Source organism: Eleutherodactylus coqui, chromosome 3 (genome assembly GCF_035609145.1).
Source record: "Eleutherodactylus coqui strain aEleCoq1 chromosome 3, aEleCoq1.hap1, whole genome shotgun sequence".
Taxonomy (NCBI): Eukaryota; Metazoa; Chordata; class Amphibia; order Anura; family Eleutherodactylidae; genus Eleutherodactylus; species Eleutherodactylus coqui.
Window position 1 is genome coordinate 133,981,539 of NC_089839.1, and position 15,007 is coordinate 133,996,545.

The 15,007-nt window shown below is 44.7% G+C and overlaps 1 protein-coding gene across 4 annotated transcripts in view; it reads left to right on the forward strand.

Annotated features, from left to right (window-relative positions):
• The window catches only part of IPCEF1 (interaction protein for cytohesin exchange factors 1), a 216,134-nt gene extending 201,846 nt beyond the window's left edge, over positions 1-14,288 (forward strand). For 3 of the 4 annotated variants that reach the window (XM_066596103.1, XM_066596107.1, XM_066596104.1), the window contains one exon: positions 12,598-14,288. In XM_066596103.1, the coding sequence (XP_066452200.1) occupies positions 12,598-12,768 (171 nt within the window). In that variant the 3' untranslated portion in view covers positions 12,769-14,288. Of the gene's footprint in view, positions 1-11,262; positions 11,346-12,597 lie in introns of all 4 variants that reach the window. The other variant, XM_066596105.1, reaches the window with a different exon arrangement.
• The last annotated feature ends 719 nt before the right edge of the window (positions 14,289-15,007 follow it).

Below are 15,007 nucleotides of genomic sequence, written 5' to 3' on the forward strand. Positions count from 1 at the left end.
AGTTTACAGTGTCTATTTTGGGCTATAAGCGTACGCAAAATACTTCACAGTTTGCTTAGCATTTTGACCAAGTGCATTATACAATATGATGAAGACTAGGGGTAAGGGTCGAGGATGTGGACGTGGGCATCCGAATGAGGGTGTGGGCAGAGGCTGAGGTCCTGGGCGGGGTAAAACAGTGCCTTCTGCAAAGGGATTTGTAGAACGCCGCGTATCTACGCTCCCTAGCTTCAGCTCACATTTTGCAGGTCCGCGTGGTAGGCCATTATTAAAAGCACAACAGTGTGATCAGGTGATGACGTGAATAGCAGATAACACGTCCAGTAATTTATCCAACACCCAGTCTTCAACGCAGTCCAATCACGCTAGCCAAGGGACTAGACCTGTGAATCCTCAGGCTGCTCCTCCTTCCTCCCAGCCTGGTCCTGGTCACTCCAGGAAAAGGAGAAATTCAGAACAGGCATACTCCCAGGAACTGTTCTCGGGTCCCTTCCCTGAGTCGGAAAAAACGGTTCATGAGCCACCTGAGTTTCTCGTGACTGATGCCCAAAATTTGAACCTTTCACAATCTCAGGGTGATGAGGGTGGGGACTTCCAAGTAGTGTCTCAAGAGGTGTTTGTGGATGATGATGAGACACATTTGTCTGTCAGTGAGATGGTTGTTAGGGCAGTAAGTCTGAGGGAGGAGCAGTCTGAGGATTCAGAAGAAGAGCTGGTGGATGATTAGGTGACTGACCCGACCTGGGTTGGTAAGTCTACTGAAGACAGGGCTTCAGAGGGGGAGGCAAGTGCAGCACCACAACAGGTTGAAAGAGGCAGTGGGGTGGCCAGAGGGAAAAGCAGGGCCAGAGCAAGTAATCCCCCAACTGTTCCCCATAGCACCTCCTCGCGGCAAGCTCTCGTGCAAAGGGCTAGGTGTTCGAAGGTCTGGAGGCTTTTTAATGAGAGAGTGGACAATCGTCGAACAGTGGTGTGCAACCTGTGCCGCACCAAGATCAGCAGGGGAGCCACCACTACCAGCCTGACCACCACCAGCATGGGGAGGCATATGATACCTAAGCACCTGACGATGTGGAACGAAGGCCATTTACCGCCTGCGGGTCACATCACTGCCTCTTCCCCTGTGTCACATGCTGGCACTGAGATGCAATCCCCTCCCAGGACACAGGCACGAGCGTCTCCCGGCCTGCACCCACCCCTTCACCTCCACTGCCTCCACCAATGTATCCCAGCACAGCGTTCAGATGTCCATTACCCAAGCATTAGAATGCAAGTGAAAATATGCAGCCACCCACCCGCATGCACAATCGCTAAACGTGCATATTTCTAAACTGCTGAGCCTGGAGATGCTGCCATATAAGCTGGTAGAAACTGAGGCATTCTGCAACCTCATGATGGCGGCGGCCGTCCCTCGCTACTCGGTCCCCAGTCGCAACTATTTTTCGCGCTGTGCTGTCCCCGCCATACACCAGCATGTGTCGCGGAATATTAACCGTGCCCTCACCAACGTGGTTACTGGGGAGGTCCACTTAACCACCAAAACATGGACAAGTGCTGGCAGGCAGGGATACTACATCTCCCTGACGGCGCATTGGGTTAACCTGGTGGAGGCTGTGACCGAGTCTGACCCTGTGTCCGCTCACATGCTACCCACACTGAGAATTGTGGGTCCTACCTCGGTCATGGTTTCTCCAACCCCCCCCTCCTCCTCCACCTCTCAATTACCATGTGTGGGCACGTCGCCTTCAGTCAGTAGATCGAGGCGCTGCATGCCTGCTGTGGGGAAGCATCAACAGGCCATGCTGAAACTCCTGAGCTTGAGTGACAAGAGGCACACTACCCAAGAGCTGTTACAGGGTTTGACGGAGCAAACAGATCTGTGGCTTTCACCGCTGAACCTCCAACCAGCAGGGTTGTGTGTGACAATGGGCATAACCTGGTGGCGGCTCTGCAGCTAGGCAGACTAACACATGTGCCACGCCTGGCCCACGTGTTCAATCTGGTGATTCAGCGCTTTCTTAAAAATGACCCCAATTTGTCTGAGCTGCTCAGCAAGGTGCGTCGGGTGTGCACGCATTTCAGGAAGTCAACTGATGCTGCCACCCTCAGGACACTGCAACATTGCTTCCAGCTGTCAGTGCACCAACTGTTGTGCGACGTGCCCACGTGCTGGAATTCAACTTTGCACATGTTGGCCAGGGTTTACGAGCAGCGTAGAGACATTGTTGAATACCAGCTGCAACATGGCAGTCGGAGTGGTAGTCAGCCTCCGCAGTTCTTCACAGAGGAGTGGGCATGGATGTCTGACAACTGTCAGGTGCTAGGAAACTTTGAGGAGTCTACACAAATGGTGAGCGGCGATGCAGCCATTATCAGCCTAACCATCCCGCTGCTTTTTCTGCTTAGAAGGTCGCTGCTAAGCATTAAGGCTGACGCATTGTGGATAGAACAGGGGATGGGGGATGACAATATGTTGCTTGACAGCCACCCTCACGTCTGTTTCTCAGTGCATATTGGAGGAGGAGGGGGAAGAGACTGTGCCACACTGCAGAGGGTACCCATGCTACTTTCTTCACATCTGTTCAGCGTGTATGGGCTGAAGAGGAGGAGGAGACAGAGTTAACCTCCTAGTGAGGACAGCAATGTGTTGCATACTGGGACTCTGGCACACATGGCTGACTTCATATTAAGCTGCCTTTCCCGTGACCCTCATGTTAGACGCATTCTGGCCAACACGGATTACTGGGTGTTCACCCTTCTCGACCCACGGTATAAGGATAACCTTTCCACTCTCATTCCCGAAGAGGAAAGGAGTATGCGAGTGATGCAATACCACAAGGCCCTGGTGAAAAAGCTGATACTAAAGTTCCCGTCTGACAACGCTAGCAGTAGGGGGCGTAGTTCAGTGGGCCAACTAGCAGGGGGGGACGAAGGGAACAGGCAGCATGTCCAGCGCAGGCACGGGCACATTCTTCTAGGCCATTGCCAGTTTTATGGCACCCCAGCCAGACTGTGTCACCACTTACTAGTCTAGGCTGAGTAGGAGGGAACAGTGTAAAAAGATGGTGAGGGAGTACATAGCCGACTGTACCAATGTCCTCCGTGATCCCTCTGCTCCATAGAACTATTGGGTGTCAAAGCTGGACACGTGGCACAAACATGCGCTGTACGCCTTGGAGCTGCTGGCCTGCCCTGCCACTAGCGTGTTATCAGAGAGGGTGCTGCTGGGGGGATTATCACAGATAAGCGTACTCGCCTGTCAACTGACAGCGCCGACAGGCTTACACTTATTAAGATGAACAAAGCCTGGATTTCCCAAGACTTCTCTTCTCCACTGGTGGAAAGCAGCTTAACATAAGGTTTCTTTAAGCTGGAACTGGAGAACCATGCACCCTCTATCACCACAAAAAGAGGTAGAAGTAGCTTGGTCTACCCTTCTCTGATCATCCTCCTCCTCCTCCTAAACCAGCATGTCCGCACGCTGAACAGCCAATTCTTCAGAGGGCCAAAAGGCTCAGTAAAAACTATATTTTTTTTTTTGGAAGGCTGCCTCCAGGCTCTGTCAAAACAATTTTTTCTGAGGGCTGCCTCCAGGTTCTCGCCCCCAATTTTGAAGAGGTTCACCACTGGAGTTCAGCAAACGTGCTGGTTCCAGCTTCATATGCCCACAGAGTCCACAAGTGTATCCCAGTGCAGTGTCCAGCTATCTGACACCGAGACACAATGAATTGTCCTGGTTTGGACACTCTAATTTCTTCATAGTACATGTTGTCTTTCCCTGGGGCACTGGCTAACAAGCCCCTCAGCGAGAGGCAGGGGCTGGGACAGGTGGTAGCTTGCCTGTCGGTGGACCGCCACCTGGATCCCATTAAGCAAGTATGAGCTGTATGTTAAAAAAATATATATTTCAGCGGTTCCCATGCACTCTGGGTCAAAAAATCTTTCAGGGGTACACCTATACTCTTGGTACACAAATTTTTCAGGGGTTCGCCTATAGTCTTGGTACACAAATGTTTCAGGGGTTTGCCTATACTCTTGGTACACCAATTTTTCAGGGGTTCGCCTATACTCTTGGTAAAGAAATCTTTCAGGGGTTCACCTGCACTCTTGGTAAAAAAATATTTTGTTTTAGAATGGGTTGTTGAATTGTGGAGATGTGTAGTACTGGCATCTGAGTCCCCTTTATGCCCATGTTTGTGGCTCATGAAATTTTGTGTCGGAGGTGGCATGGGATTGGAATTATCGAAACACAACAGTCCTTTTTTAGGACTACAACTCCACTTTTGTTCATCATCAGTTTGGCTGCCTGGGACCAGTATTGCGCACAAAGCATTGACAAGCATCCCAGCTGTATACTACATACTGTTACTGGTTCTATACAGTATACTGCTACTGGTGTACACAGACTATATAGGAACTAACAAAACTCTAATTTTTCATTTTTTTATTTGTTTTTGCCTGAAATCATTTGCATAATAGGTCCAAGTGTGTGTCCACTCGATCCACACTATATAACAAGGCTGTATGCATTTTACACTGTCTATTTTTGGCTTAAAGCGTACGCAAAATACCCCTGTGTGTGTTCTGTCGATCCGCACTATATAACAAGACTGTACACATTTTACACTGTTTACTTTTGGCTTAAAGTGTACGCAAAATACCCTAAATCTGTGTCCCCTCGATCCGCACTATATAACAAGACTGTCCACATTTTACCCTAACTATTCTTGGCTTAAAGCGTACGCAAAATACCCTTAGGGGTAAGGGTCAAGGACAAAGACGTGGGCGTCCGAATGAGGGTGTGGGCGAGGTGAAACAGTGCCTGGTTTGGCCACTCTAATTTCTTCATAGTACTTGCTGTCTTTCCCTGGGGCACTGGTTAACAAGCCCCTCGGGGAGAGGCAGGGGCTGGGACAGGTGACAGCTTGCCTGTCGGTGGACCGCCACCTGTATCCTATTAAGCAAGTACGAGCTGTCGCTAGAAAAAACTTTCAGGTTTTTATCTGCACTCTTGGTAAACAAATATTTCAAGGGTGCACCTATACGCTTGGTAAATTAATCCTTTTTGGGGTTCACCTATACTCTCGGTTAACAAATCTTTCACGGTTTCACCTGCACTCTTGGTAAACAAATCTTTCAGGGGTTCACCTATACTCTTGGTACACAAAAGTTTCAGGGGTTCACCTATACTCTTGGTACACAAAAGTTTCTGGGGTTCGCCTATGCTCTTGGTACACAAAAGTTTCAGGGGTTCGCCTATACTCTTGGTATACATACTTTTCAGGGGTTCGCCTATACTCTTGGAACACAAACTTTTCAGGGGTTCGCCTATACTTTTGGTACACCAAATGTTTCAGGGGTTCGCCTATACTCTTGGTACACCAATTTTCGCCTATACTCTTGGTAAAGAAATCTTTCAGGGGTTCACCTGCACTCTTGGTAAAAAAATATTTTGTTTTAGAATGGGTTGTTGAATTGTGGAGATGTGTAGTACTGGCATCTGAGTCCCCTTTATGCCCATGTTTGTGGCTCATGAAATTTTGTGTCGGAGGTGGCATGGGATTGGAATTATCGAAACACAACAGTCCTTTTTTTAGGACTACAACTCCACTTTTGTTCATCATCAGTTTGGCTGCCTGGGACCAGTATTGCGCACAAAGCATTGACAAGCATCCCAGCTGTATACTACATACTGCTACTGGTGTACACAGACTATATAGGAACTAACAAAACTCCCATTTTTCATTTTTTTATTGGTTTTTGCCTGAAAGCATTTGCATAATAGGTCTAAGTGTGTGTCCACTCGATCCACACTATATAACAAGGCTGTCCACATTTTACCCTAACTATTCTTGGCTTAAAGCGTACGCAAAAAACCCTTAGGGGTAAGGGTCAAGGACAAGGACGTGGGCGTCCGAATGAGGGTGTGGGCGAGGTGAAACAGTGCCTGGTTTGGCCACTCTAATTTCTTCATAGTATTTGCTGTCTTTCCCTGGGGCACTGGTAAACAAGCCCCTCGGGGAGAGGCAGGGGCTGGGACAGGCGATAGCTTGCCTGTCGGTGGACCGCCACCTGGATCCCATTAAGCAAGTACGAGCTGTCGCTAGAAAAATCTTTCAGGTTTTTATCTGCACTCTTGGTAAACAAATTTTTCAAGGGTGCACCTATACGCTTGGTAAATTAATCCTTTTTGGGGTTCACCTATACTCTTGGTTAACAAATCTTTCACGGTTTCACCTGCACACTTGGTAAACAAATCTTTCAGGGGTTCACCTATACTCTTGGTAAATAAATCTTTCAGGGGTTCGCCTACACTATTGGTAAACAAATGTTTCAGGGCTTCGCCTATACTCTTAGTACACAAATTTTTCAGGGGTTCGCCTATACTCTTGGTCCACAAATGTTTCAGGGGTTTGCCTATACTCTTGGTCCACAAATGTTTCAGGGGTTCGCCTATACTCTTGGTCCGCAAATATTTCAGGGGTTTGCCTGTACTCTTGGTACACAAATTTTTCAGGGGTTCACCTATACTCCTGGTAAACAAATACCCTGCACTCTCGCTCAAGAAATCTTTCAGGTTCTCACCTCCAATCTTGGTTAAAAAAATGCTTCTTTTTAAAATGGGTTGTTTTCTTCATTAGAAATGTAGAAGTACTGGCCTCTGAGTCCCCCCTATGCTGGCGTTGGTGGCTAATGAAATGCTGTGATGGAGGTGGCATGGGATGGCACTTACAATCATACATTAATTTGTCTGCGATTTGACAGCTATGAAGCACAATTTTAAAAGGGTCACACGGCGTACGGAAACGTATCCCAGCACAGTGTGCATTTTTGGCCACTAATTTATTTACAATTCATGCAGTCTTTCCCCGGGGCACTGGTCAACAAACCCCTCGGGGAGAGATTTAAAAAAAAATTTTTTCTCTTTGCATGCTTCCTCAACCGGTAGAGGAGTCGTTGTGTGCCCGGCCGTTCGGAGGGGGTGCCTGGGTCGGACGGACACCCGCCAGCTACCGCGGGCGGACAGGCAGATTGGGAACTCCGTGGTTCTGTCCCAAAGGGAGGCGGCAGAGGGGTGGCTGCGGTGCATTGACTCCAGTGTACGCATCCCCACTCCTCAGCGCTTTGAGGAAATAAGTCAAAGACCGCCAGCTTTCTGCCAGTACTCCCGGACAAAGGCGGGTTGACCCGAACCCCCGGGACAAGAGGAGAGGGCCGCATCTCCTTCACATGCCACTCCGCGCGGGGGCAACGGCGGTACGTCAGGAGTTGGAAGGACCGGCCTACGGTGTCGCGGAGCTCCCGTCGGCAAAGTATGCAAAGGGGTGCGCCTTACCCTGTGTGGAATAGGAACAGCTGGACGCTGTGCTGAGAAAAATTTTCAGAACGCTGTGGACGCAGGCGCATGCCTGCGTCCTGGGCGGGTTTGGACAGCAATGCTAGCATGTAACAGGAGAAGAGGCACTGGTGTCAACCGTAGGTGGTGAATGGCCCTTGTTGCACCTAGTGTGGTGCTTAGCTAAGATGTGCCAGCACATGTGCCTTGCTGATTATGGTCTGTCCCAACTAAATTGTTAGGGGGGTGTCCACCAGGGTCTTGCCCAAAATTTGGCTTAATGGTGCGACCTGGGAGCCTCAGATGCATCCATGCATGCTGCCTCACTTTTCCTTATCCATTTCTGTGGTGTTTCCATCACTTTCTGCCGTTTTCATGTGAATCACACACCCTCCCCTATGCGGAGCATGGGTCACCTTGAAAAATGCTCGAGTCTCCCATTGACTTCAATGGGGTCCATTACTCGAAACGAGCTCTCGAGCATTCCGAAAAGCTCGACTAGAGCAACGAGCACCCGAGCATTTTGGTGCTCACTCATCTATAGGGAGTGGTTGTATGGTGGGACCCATCCTATCAACCACCTATGCTTTTTCCTTATGTCAAGTTCTCTGTTTGATTGCCACCATCAATCCACAATTCATCCAATCATCCTCTCAGATCATGCACCAGTCTCACTGGAGCTTTGGATGGTCCCTTCCCAGCAATAGTCAAAGATATGGAGATTCCTCACTTATCTGGTGGATTCAGAGGACTTTCGGGACTACATGAAGCTCCAATGGAACAGCTATGCAGATGAAAATAGGGAACACAAAGAAAACTTAGCGCTGTTTTGGATGGCTTCCAAGGCAGTAATGCAAAGTCATATCATAGGCTATGTTTCCCACAATAAAAAAAATGTTTACGAGAAATTTGCCAAACTGCATGCCTCCTTGTTGAGGGCACAGAAACACGCAAACTCCCAAACTGGCACTCCTACCAAACATTCTTGACAGCAAAACATCTCTTACACACCTTTGTGCACACTCATTCACACTGGCAAGTTTAATTAACAAAGAACACATTTTATAGATGGGGCAATAAGACAGGCCGCCTACTAGCCAGTCTTACCAAACAGCGCCAGCCGCACATATCGATTTTACCCCTAAAACACCCCCCTACGGGTAACAGTGTGACTAACCCTGAAAAGGTCACTTAGATATTCTAAAACTATTTTGAATACTTCTACAGAGCAGACCCTTCTAACAGACAAGACATATACACCTTTCTAGACATATTCGGACTGCCTAAACTCACAACAGAACAAACACAAACACTGGATACTGAACTACTGGAGGAAGAGGTACATAGGGCAATAGCAACATCAAAAGGGAGAAAACACCAGGACCTGATGGCTTTTCAGGGGAATACTACAAAATACTTGCAATAGACCTAGTACTGATGCTTACTAAGCTTTACAATGCAATACACTTGCAAGGGACCCAAATAAACGACTTTGGGACTTCCAGAACCATTTTATTGCCCAAACCGAATAAAGACCCTGCTGATCCCTGTTCTTACAGGCACATAGTCCTACTAAACCAAGATTACAAAACACTATCTAAAATATGAGCACACAGATTACAATCTTCCTTACCCTCAATACACAATACATTATAGAAAGGTTTCATACAGGGACGAAATGCCCTAAAAAATATTAGACATGTGATAGCGGCAACTGTAATTGCACAAACCCAAGAAAACCCAGTCATGATGCTTCTAATCTTAGATGCTGAGAAGGCTTTCGACAAAATGGCTTGGCCTTTCCTATACACAACACTCGAACATCATAATTTCGGACAAACCTTTATGAATTACAGAAACTTGATGCACGCAGACGCCACCACTACTCTTACCATGAATGAACTTAGCACACTGATAATTGATTTGTTCCGGGGGGGGGGGGGGGGCTGTCAGGGAGGCCCTCTTTGGCCACTTTTTTTTACCTGTCCATAGTCTCCGCCACTTGATGGGCATCTGATATGCTGAGCTAAAAATAAAAGTAGAGGCATTTGCTGATGATATACTTTTGACGATTAGCAACCCAAAGGATGTCTTGACACTGCTAATATAAGAAATAGAGAAAATTGGCAGACTGTCAGGCTACACTCTAAACCAAAACAAAACTGAAACACAGCTGCTCAAAGGACCAAGAAGACCTCTGTGGACGACCCAATACCCATTTCGATTGGAAAAAATCTCCATACAATACCTGGGAATACATGTCACTAGACACCCCTCCAGACTATATAAAACAAACATAGAACCTTATATAAAAAAATCTGGAAACAACTTTAAGCTACTGGAATGATTTATCTTGGGAAGAGAAAACTTCTTAAAAATGGTGGAGTTCCCTTGTTTGCTATCCCTCCTCTACTCCCTACCCATATTCTTAAAACCAAAAGATGAGAAAAGAATCAATTATCTATATAAACATTTTATATGGGGTGGAAAACTGCCACACATAGCTTTTAAAATATTACAAAAACACAAGTCTAATGGAGGAATCAATTTCCCCCACATAAAGGACTATAACCTTGCATCACAAGCCCGCATGATCCAAGATTGGATATACTTCCAGTCAAACTTCGCAAACCTAACCTTAGAACAAAAGATGTCTACCCCCACACGACTGCAGAACATTCTCCACCTCCTATATACAGAACTACTAGAAACCATTAGAAATAACCCCCTGATATTCACTGCATAGAAGGCAAGGGGCAGACTGTCATGACAGCCATACATCTCCTCACATCCCCATATCTGTTCTTCATTAAAAAAAAAAAACAATTTTTTAAAATAATAGCCCACATAGGATTTTTCACGATTGGCACACCAGGAGAATCTATTCAATAGACAAATTATTACACAAAAAGGAAAAACAGATCCTGTCCTACGAGGAGATGAAGCAAAAATTCCCTGAGCGGCCAATTCCAATTTTTTCTTATCTAAAGGTTAGGCATTATATCCAACAACTTTTACTAGAAATCTGAGACTTTGATTGGAATTCCGTGGGAAATAACTGAATCTCTAAACCAATGACTACACGGGGCTTAATCTCTCAATTTTACAGATCGATTTGCAATATGCAAGAATTAGATGACTTTGATTCTGGAGTTAGAAAGTGGTCCATGGATGCTCCAGATCTGGCTCCGGTGACAATTCTAGAATCAATGTCATCTGCTCATAAGTATTTACCCTCAGCCAGATTCTTAGAAATGAGACAAGTTACGCATAGATCCTGACTAACTCCTGTGAAGGGACACCACATGATCATATATACCACCCCAAACTGCTTTAAAAATAAAGCGCCAAATGCAAACTTGTACCATTGTCTATGGTCTTGCCCCATAATACAAGCCTTCTGGTCACGAATCTATAACTATACCACAACACACCTGACAAATTTTTGCGCTCAAGAACCTCTGTGGGCGATTTTTGGTAATTTAGATCATAACAAATATCGTTGCTTGGTGGGGGCACGCAAAATATTACATCTCATAGCGGAAGCAGGTCTGAAAGCTATCTTACAGGCGTGGTTACGGCCAACAGCATCTCCTTTCAACCTATTTTTGGATAAATTGGCCTTTTTATTTCAAATGGACTGGGCCGAAACATCACTCTTTAAAGATAGAATAGTATGGTTCTTTTTCATGAACTGGGAGAGCTTTACCCAGAATCTACCACAGAAAATCAGGGACAGGCTCAAAAATTATTTTGTATTATACATGCTGGTTTCAAGAACAACAGGGGTTGGGGGAATCGCACCTTTAGGGAGTTCTAAATGCTCGATTGGGTCCGGGAGGGGTTTCCAAGTCTACCTACCATGCCTCCTGAATCAAGTCTAACAATTTAATCTTCTTCATTATTTTCGATACAAACATACCAAGATGGACGACTGGAAAGACAACCAGCACTGCTTCCGCTCCGTTTTACTGGAAGGAGGCGCACATCAACTTTGTGGCTATAGCAGGTCTGGTTTACCTTTCTCTTGTTTTTTTTAATTAAAAAAACAAGTGTTTTTTTAAGACTGCATCTGAATGTAATCCTACTTCTGAAATGTCTACAGATATCTTTATTATATCATCCAACCAACAGTGCAAACTAAACAGGCATGAAGGAATGGACCCTATCTACTACCATCATTTTGTAGAGACAATTATCTTTATTTCACATGTTGTGTTTTGATGTATGTTTTGGAAAGGTTTAATAAAAACATTTTAAAAATAAAAATACAGTACAAGAACCAAGCTCAGACCATAAATATGACACCTAAACCAAGAATGATATTCCTTCCCTATATAGCCAATATCAGATAAGTGTATTGCAGGTGCATTTTTGTGCTCATAATACAGATGAGTCTCCTGGCCTGACTATGGCACTCCTGACTGAAACTCATCATATAAGCGCATCCTAATCAGAGTGGTTATATAACAACTGATACTACCACCATACACTGACCATATAATGGTCGATACCAGTTCTACACAAGCACTCTGCAAACTGTAAATGTGATTATAGTACAGTTACATTTAGTAACTTACAGGTAATGTGATCTCTGGAGTACACTTTTTCCCTTTTTCATCTGGCCCATGCCGTCCTGAAGATCTTTTCCAGATCTTCACAATTTGTGTTTGTAAAGTTTTTCAGGGACATCTCAGAGGAGTGCCCTCTTAATACTAATAGTGCCCCTAAGTGGTACTTGAATAATAACTGAGCCCTCAAGTGCCTTACATATGTACTTTGATATATTCAGCTTATACCATCTCCTCAACACTGCCATTACCAACTGTATTCTATATTCACATAAATTATCTACAGACCATAAGTTTACAGTCAGGAGGATGACTTGTGATCTCCTGTATTATAACGTTATGAAATGAGCCTTTGATCATCATCAGTAACTGTGATAGGAGTGTCTTGTTCCCCACTAGACAGCTTCTGTGGTAGGGTCAAAACTGAGAAACTGACTTCAAACTCAACTGATAACCCTAAGTAGATCTGAGCTGGTCAGAACTGAGATCACATGACCATCCAAGGAGAAAGAGGCCGGGAGTTTGAGACAGAAAGGAATAACTAACAAATGTAATTCTAGCCCACTTATATATACTGGGGGGATAGTTAAATAATGGATGAAAAAAAAATCACTGTAGTGGCCTTTTAATATAGTAGAAAGTAATGCAAACTGTATAATATTTCTAAATCATTTTTTTTTTTTTTACAAGTGCAAGGAACATGACTTGGCGATGATTAACCAACTCCTGGAAAGTGATGAAATCACTAGTGAAAAGTACAGAGAATGGAAGAATAATAATACATTGCTATTTCAAGACCTGTACTCACCTCCTGGTCTTCAAGTTTGTGCTGACAACACAACACAAACACCATGCAGTTGAGCATTACTCCCAAGGATTAACCTTTCCTCTTTTTGATTTCAACAACCTGTACAAAAATTTCCCATTGGCAAATATTTCTTAAGCAACCAAAATGAAGATGCCCAAAGGAAATAATCTGGAAGTTTATTCTCCACACACCCTGTATTTAAATATTCAATGTACTTGCTGCCCTTTGCATCGCAGACTGGAAACTCCTGGAAAATCTTGCCAATTATGGCATTCTCTCCTCCTACTCGATTATCATTATACATGGTCTTCACAATAAATGTTTACAAGTCTTTATGTTGGACTTGGAAAAGTGTTATGTGGACAATAAAGTGTGACGTTTACTTTGGAAAGCTGAACATGCAGGTAAATTATGAGAAACACGCAAATCAACTGGAAAAATGAAGGTTAACCCTTTCCAATCCACTGTGTGACGTCTAAAGACATTCTGATTGAAGGCTGTACATCGGTAGACGTCCGGCAGGGTATTCTTACTGTAGATTACTGGCCGCTGTGTTGTCGGGGGCCTCTCTGGCATGTCACATACTGCAGTACTGGCTCTAGCCAGCAGATGGCATTGTATAATGGCAGAAAGAGAAAGCCCCCTAAAGAAACTCTGAATCCAAAATTGGATTGCAAAGGGTTAATAGAGTTTGAGAGTCTGTCTCAGTAGAGAAGCCACCTATATTTATGTACAGAGTTATAGGCTATATTTACTCCACAGCTGCATTCATGATTCTGCAGGTTCTCATTGAAAACAAGCTTTGCCGAGTGTAATGTAGGGGGAATTTATTATTAGTTGTAAATATGACACTTCCCAGAAAGATCTCCACTGACATTGAGCAAGCAAGGTATACTGTGAGCTGACCGCTCTGAGATATTGTATATAAGTTAAGCGGAACATGGTGTCTAGAGGTGATCATGACATCCAAGGAAACTGCAGTTTACGACATAAGCCTTGCATCCGCATTGAGTAACATTACTTTGTTATGTGATTAATGTGCAGTCGTGGACTGTGTCTACTTGTATGTTTCTCAATCACTTTATTTCTAGTGTTGAGCACTGTAAGCTTGCAGCATGGTGGGGGATTTTGGTATTTCTTATAAAACAGATGCTTTTAACTTCTAATGTGCTGTAAAATACTCTTCTAGGCTGATATCAATACTTCTCTGCAGTGATTTTATTTATTCTCAGACTGTTAATAAATTGCAGCAGATATTGTGATAATTGGATGGGTCAAGTTGCATTCATAATGGACATGTAATACTTCAGTGTTAAGTAGCTGATGCAGATATCAGATTTGGCACAAGTGTTTTTACAAGCTTTAGACCTGAGTAGTCCTTAATGTCATACAAATTCAAGGCTAAATAAAGTAAATATACATGTATGTTCACATATATACAGGAACCTCCGGTACAGATCTGAAACAATTGGGATCATGCCTGTGCTATAGCCAATGGGGTCTATCTGGCATTTGTGCTATTTCAGTTTGGTTCTTAGGATAAGGCTGAGCAATGGAAAGTGATCGCACTAGAGAGAACCCAGTCTATAAGGAGTCCTGTTAAATATTATTGGGTGTGGGTGGAAGGCAGAGACGTGCTGTCCAGTTTCTAGAGAGCACTGCAGCATGGTGTTGGTTTAACAACCCCAGCAGAGGACTATAACAAAAAGCAGAACCTCTAATTTGATCATTGTAACCTCTACGGAGAGCCATGGTGGCTTTTTCACACTACAGTATTTTGGTCATTATTAGGCGTTGGAGTTTGTAACTAAAACTACAAGTGGAGAACTGTGATGGAAAGATTTGGACCTCTTGAGTGTTTTGGACGAACTCCTGGTTTTTTAGTTTAAAAATACTGATGCCAAATACTGACCAAAAGATGCAAGGGTGAAGCAGCCTAAGGCCTCATGTCCATGGGCAAAATTGAATTGATGCCCATAGAGAAGAATGGGGCTTCCGCACTTGACTTTACACCTGCGGATGTGATTTTATTTAATTTACGGATAGCACGAGCGGAAAAGAAAAAGCAGTATGCTCCATTTTAACGCGGATGACGTGCGGATGGGCTCCATTCATCTCTCTATGGAAGCGTGCAATCCGTAATGCATGCACAATTGCATTTGAAGGTTAAATTCAATTAGGAAGGTGGGGAAAATGCTGTGAGGTGGAGTTGCGGATTTTTTCCAGGCGGATGAGCCGCTGTGTATACGCGTACATCCGCGTGGAAAAAAACCGCAATCCGCAATCTTCTGC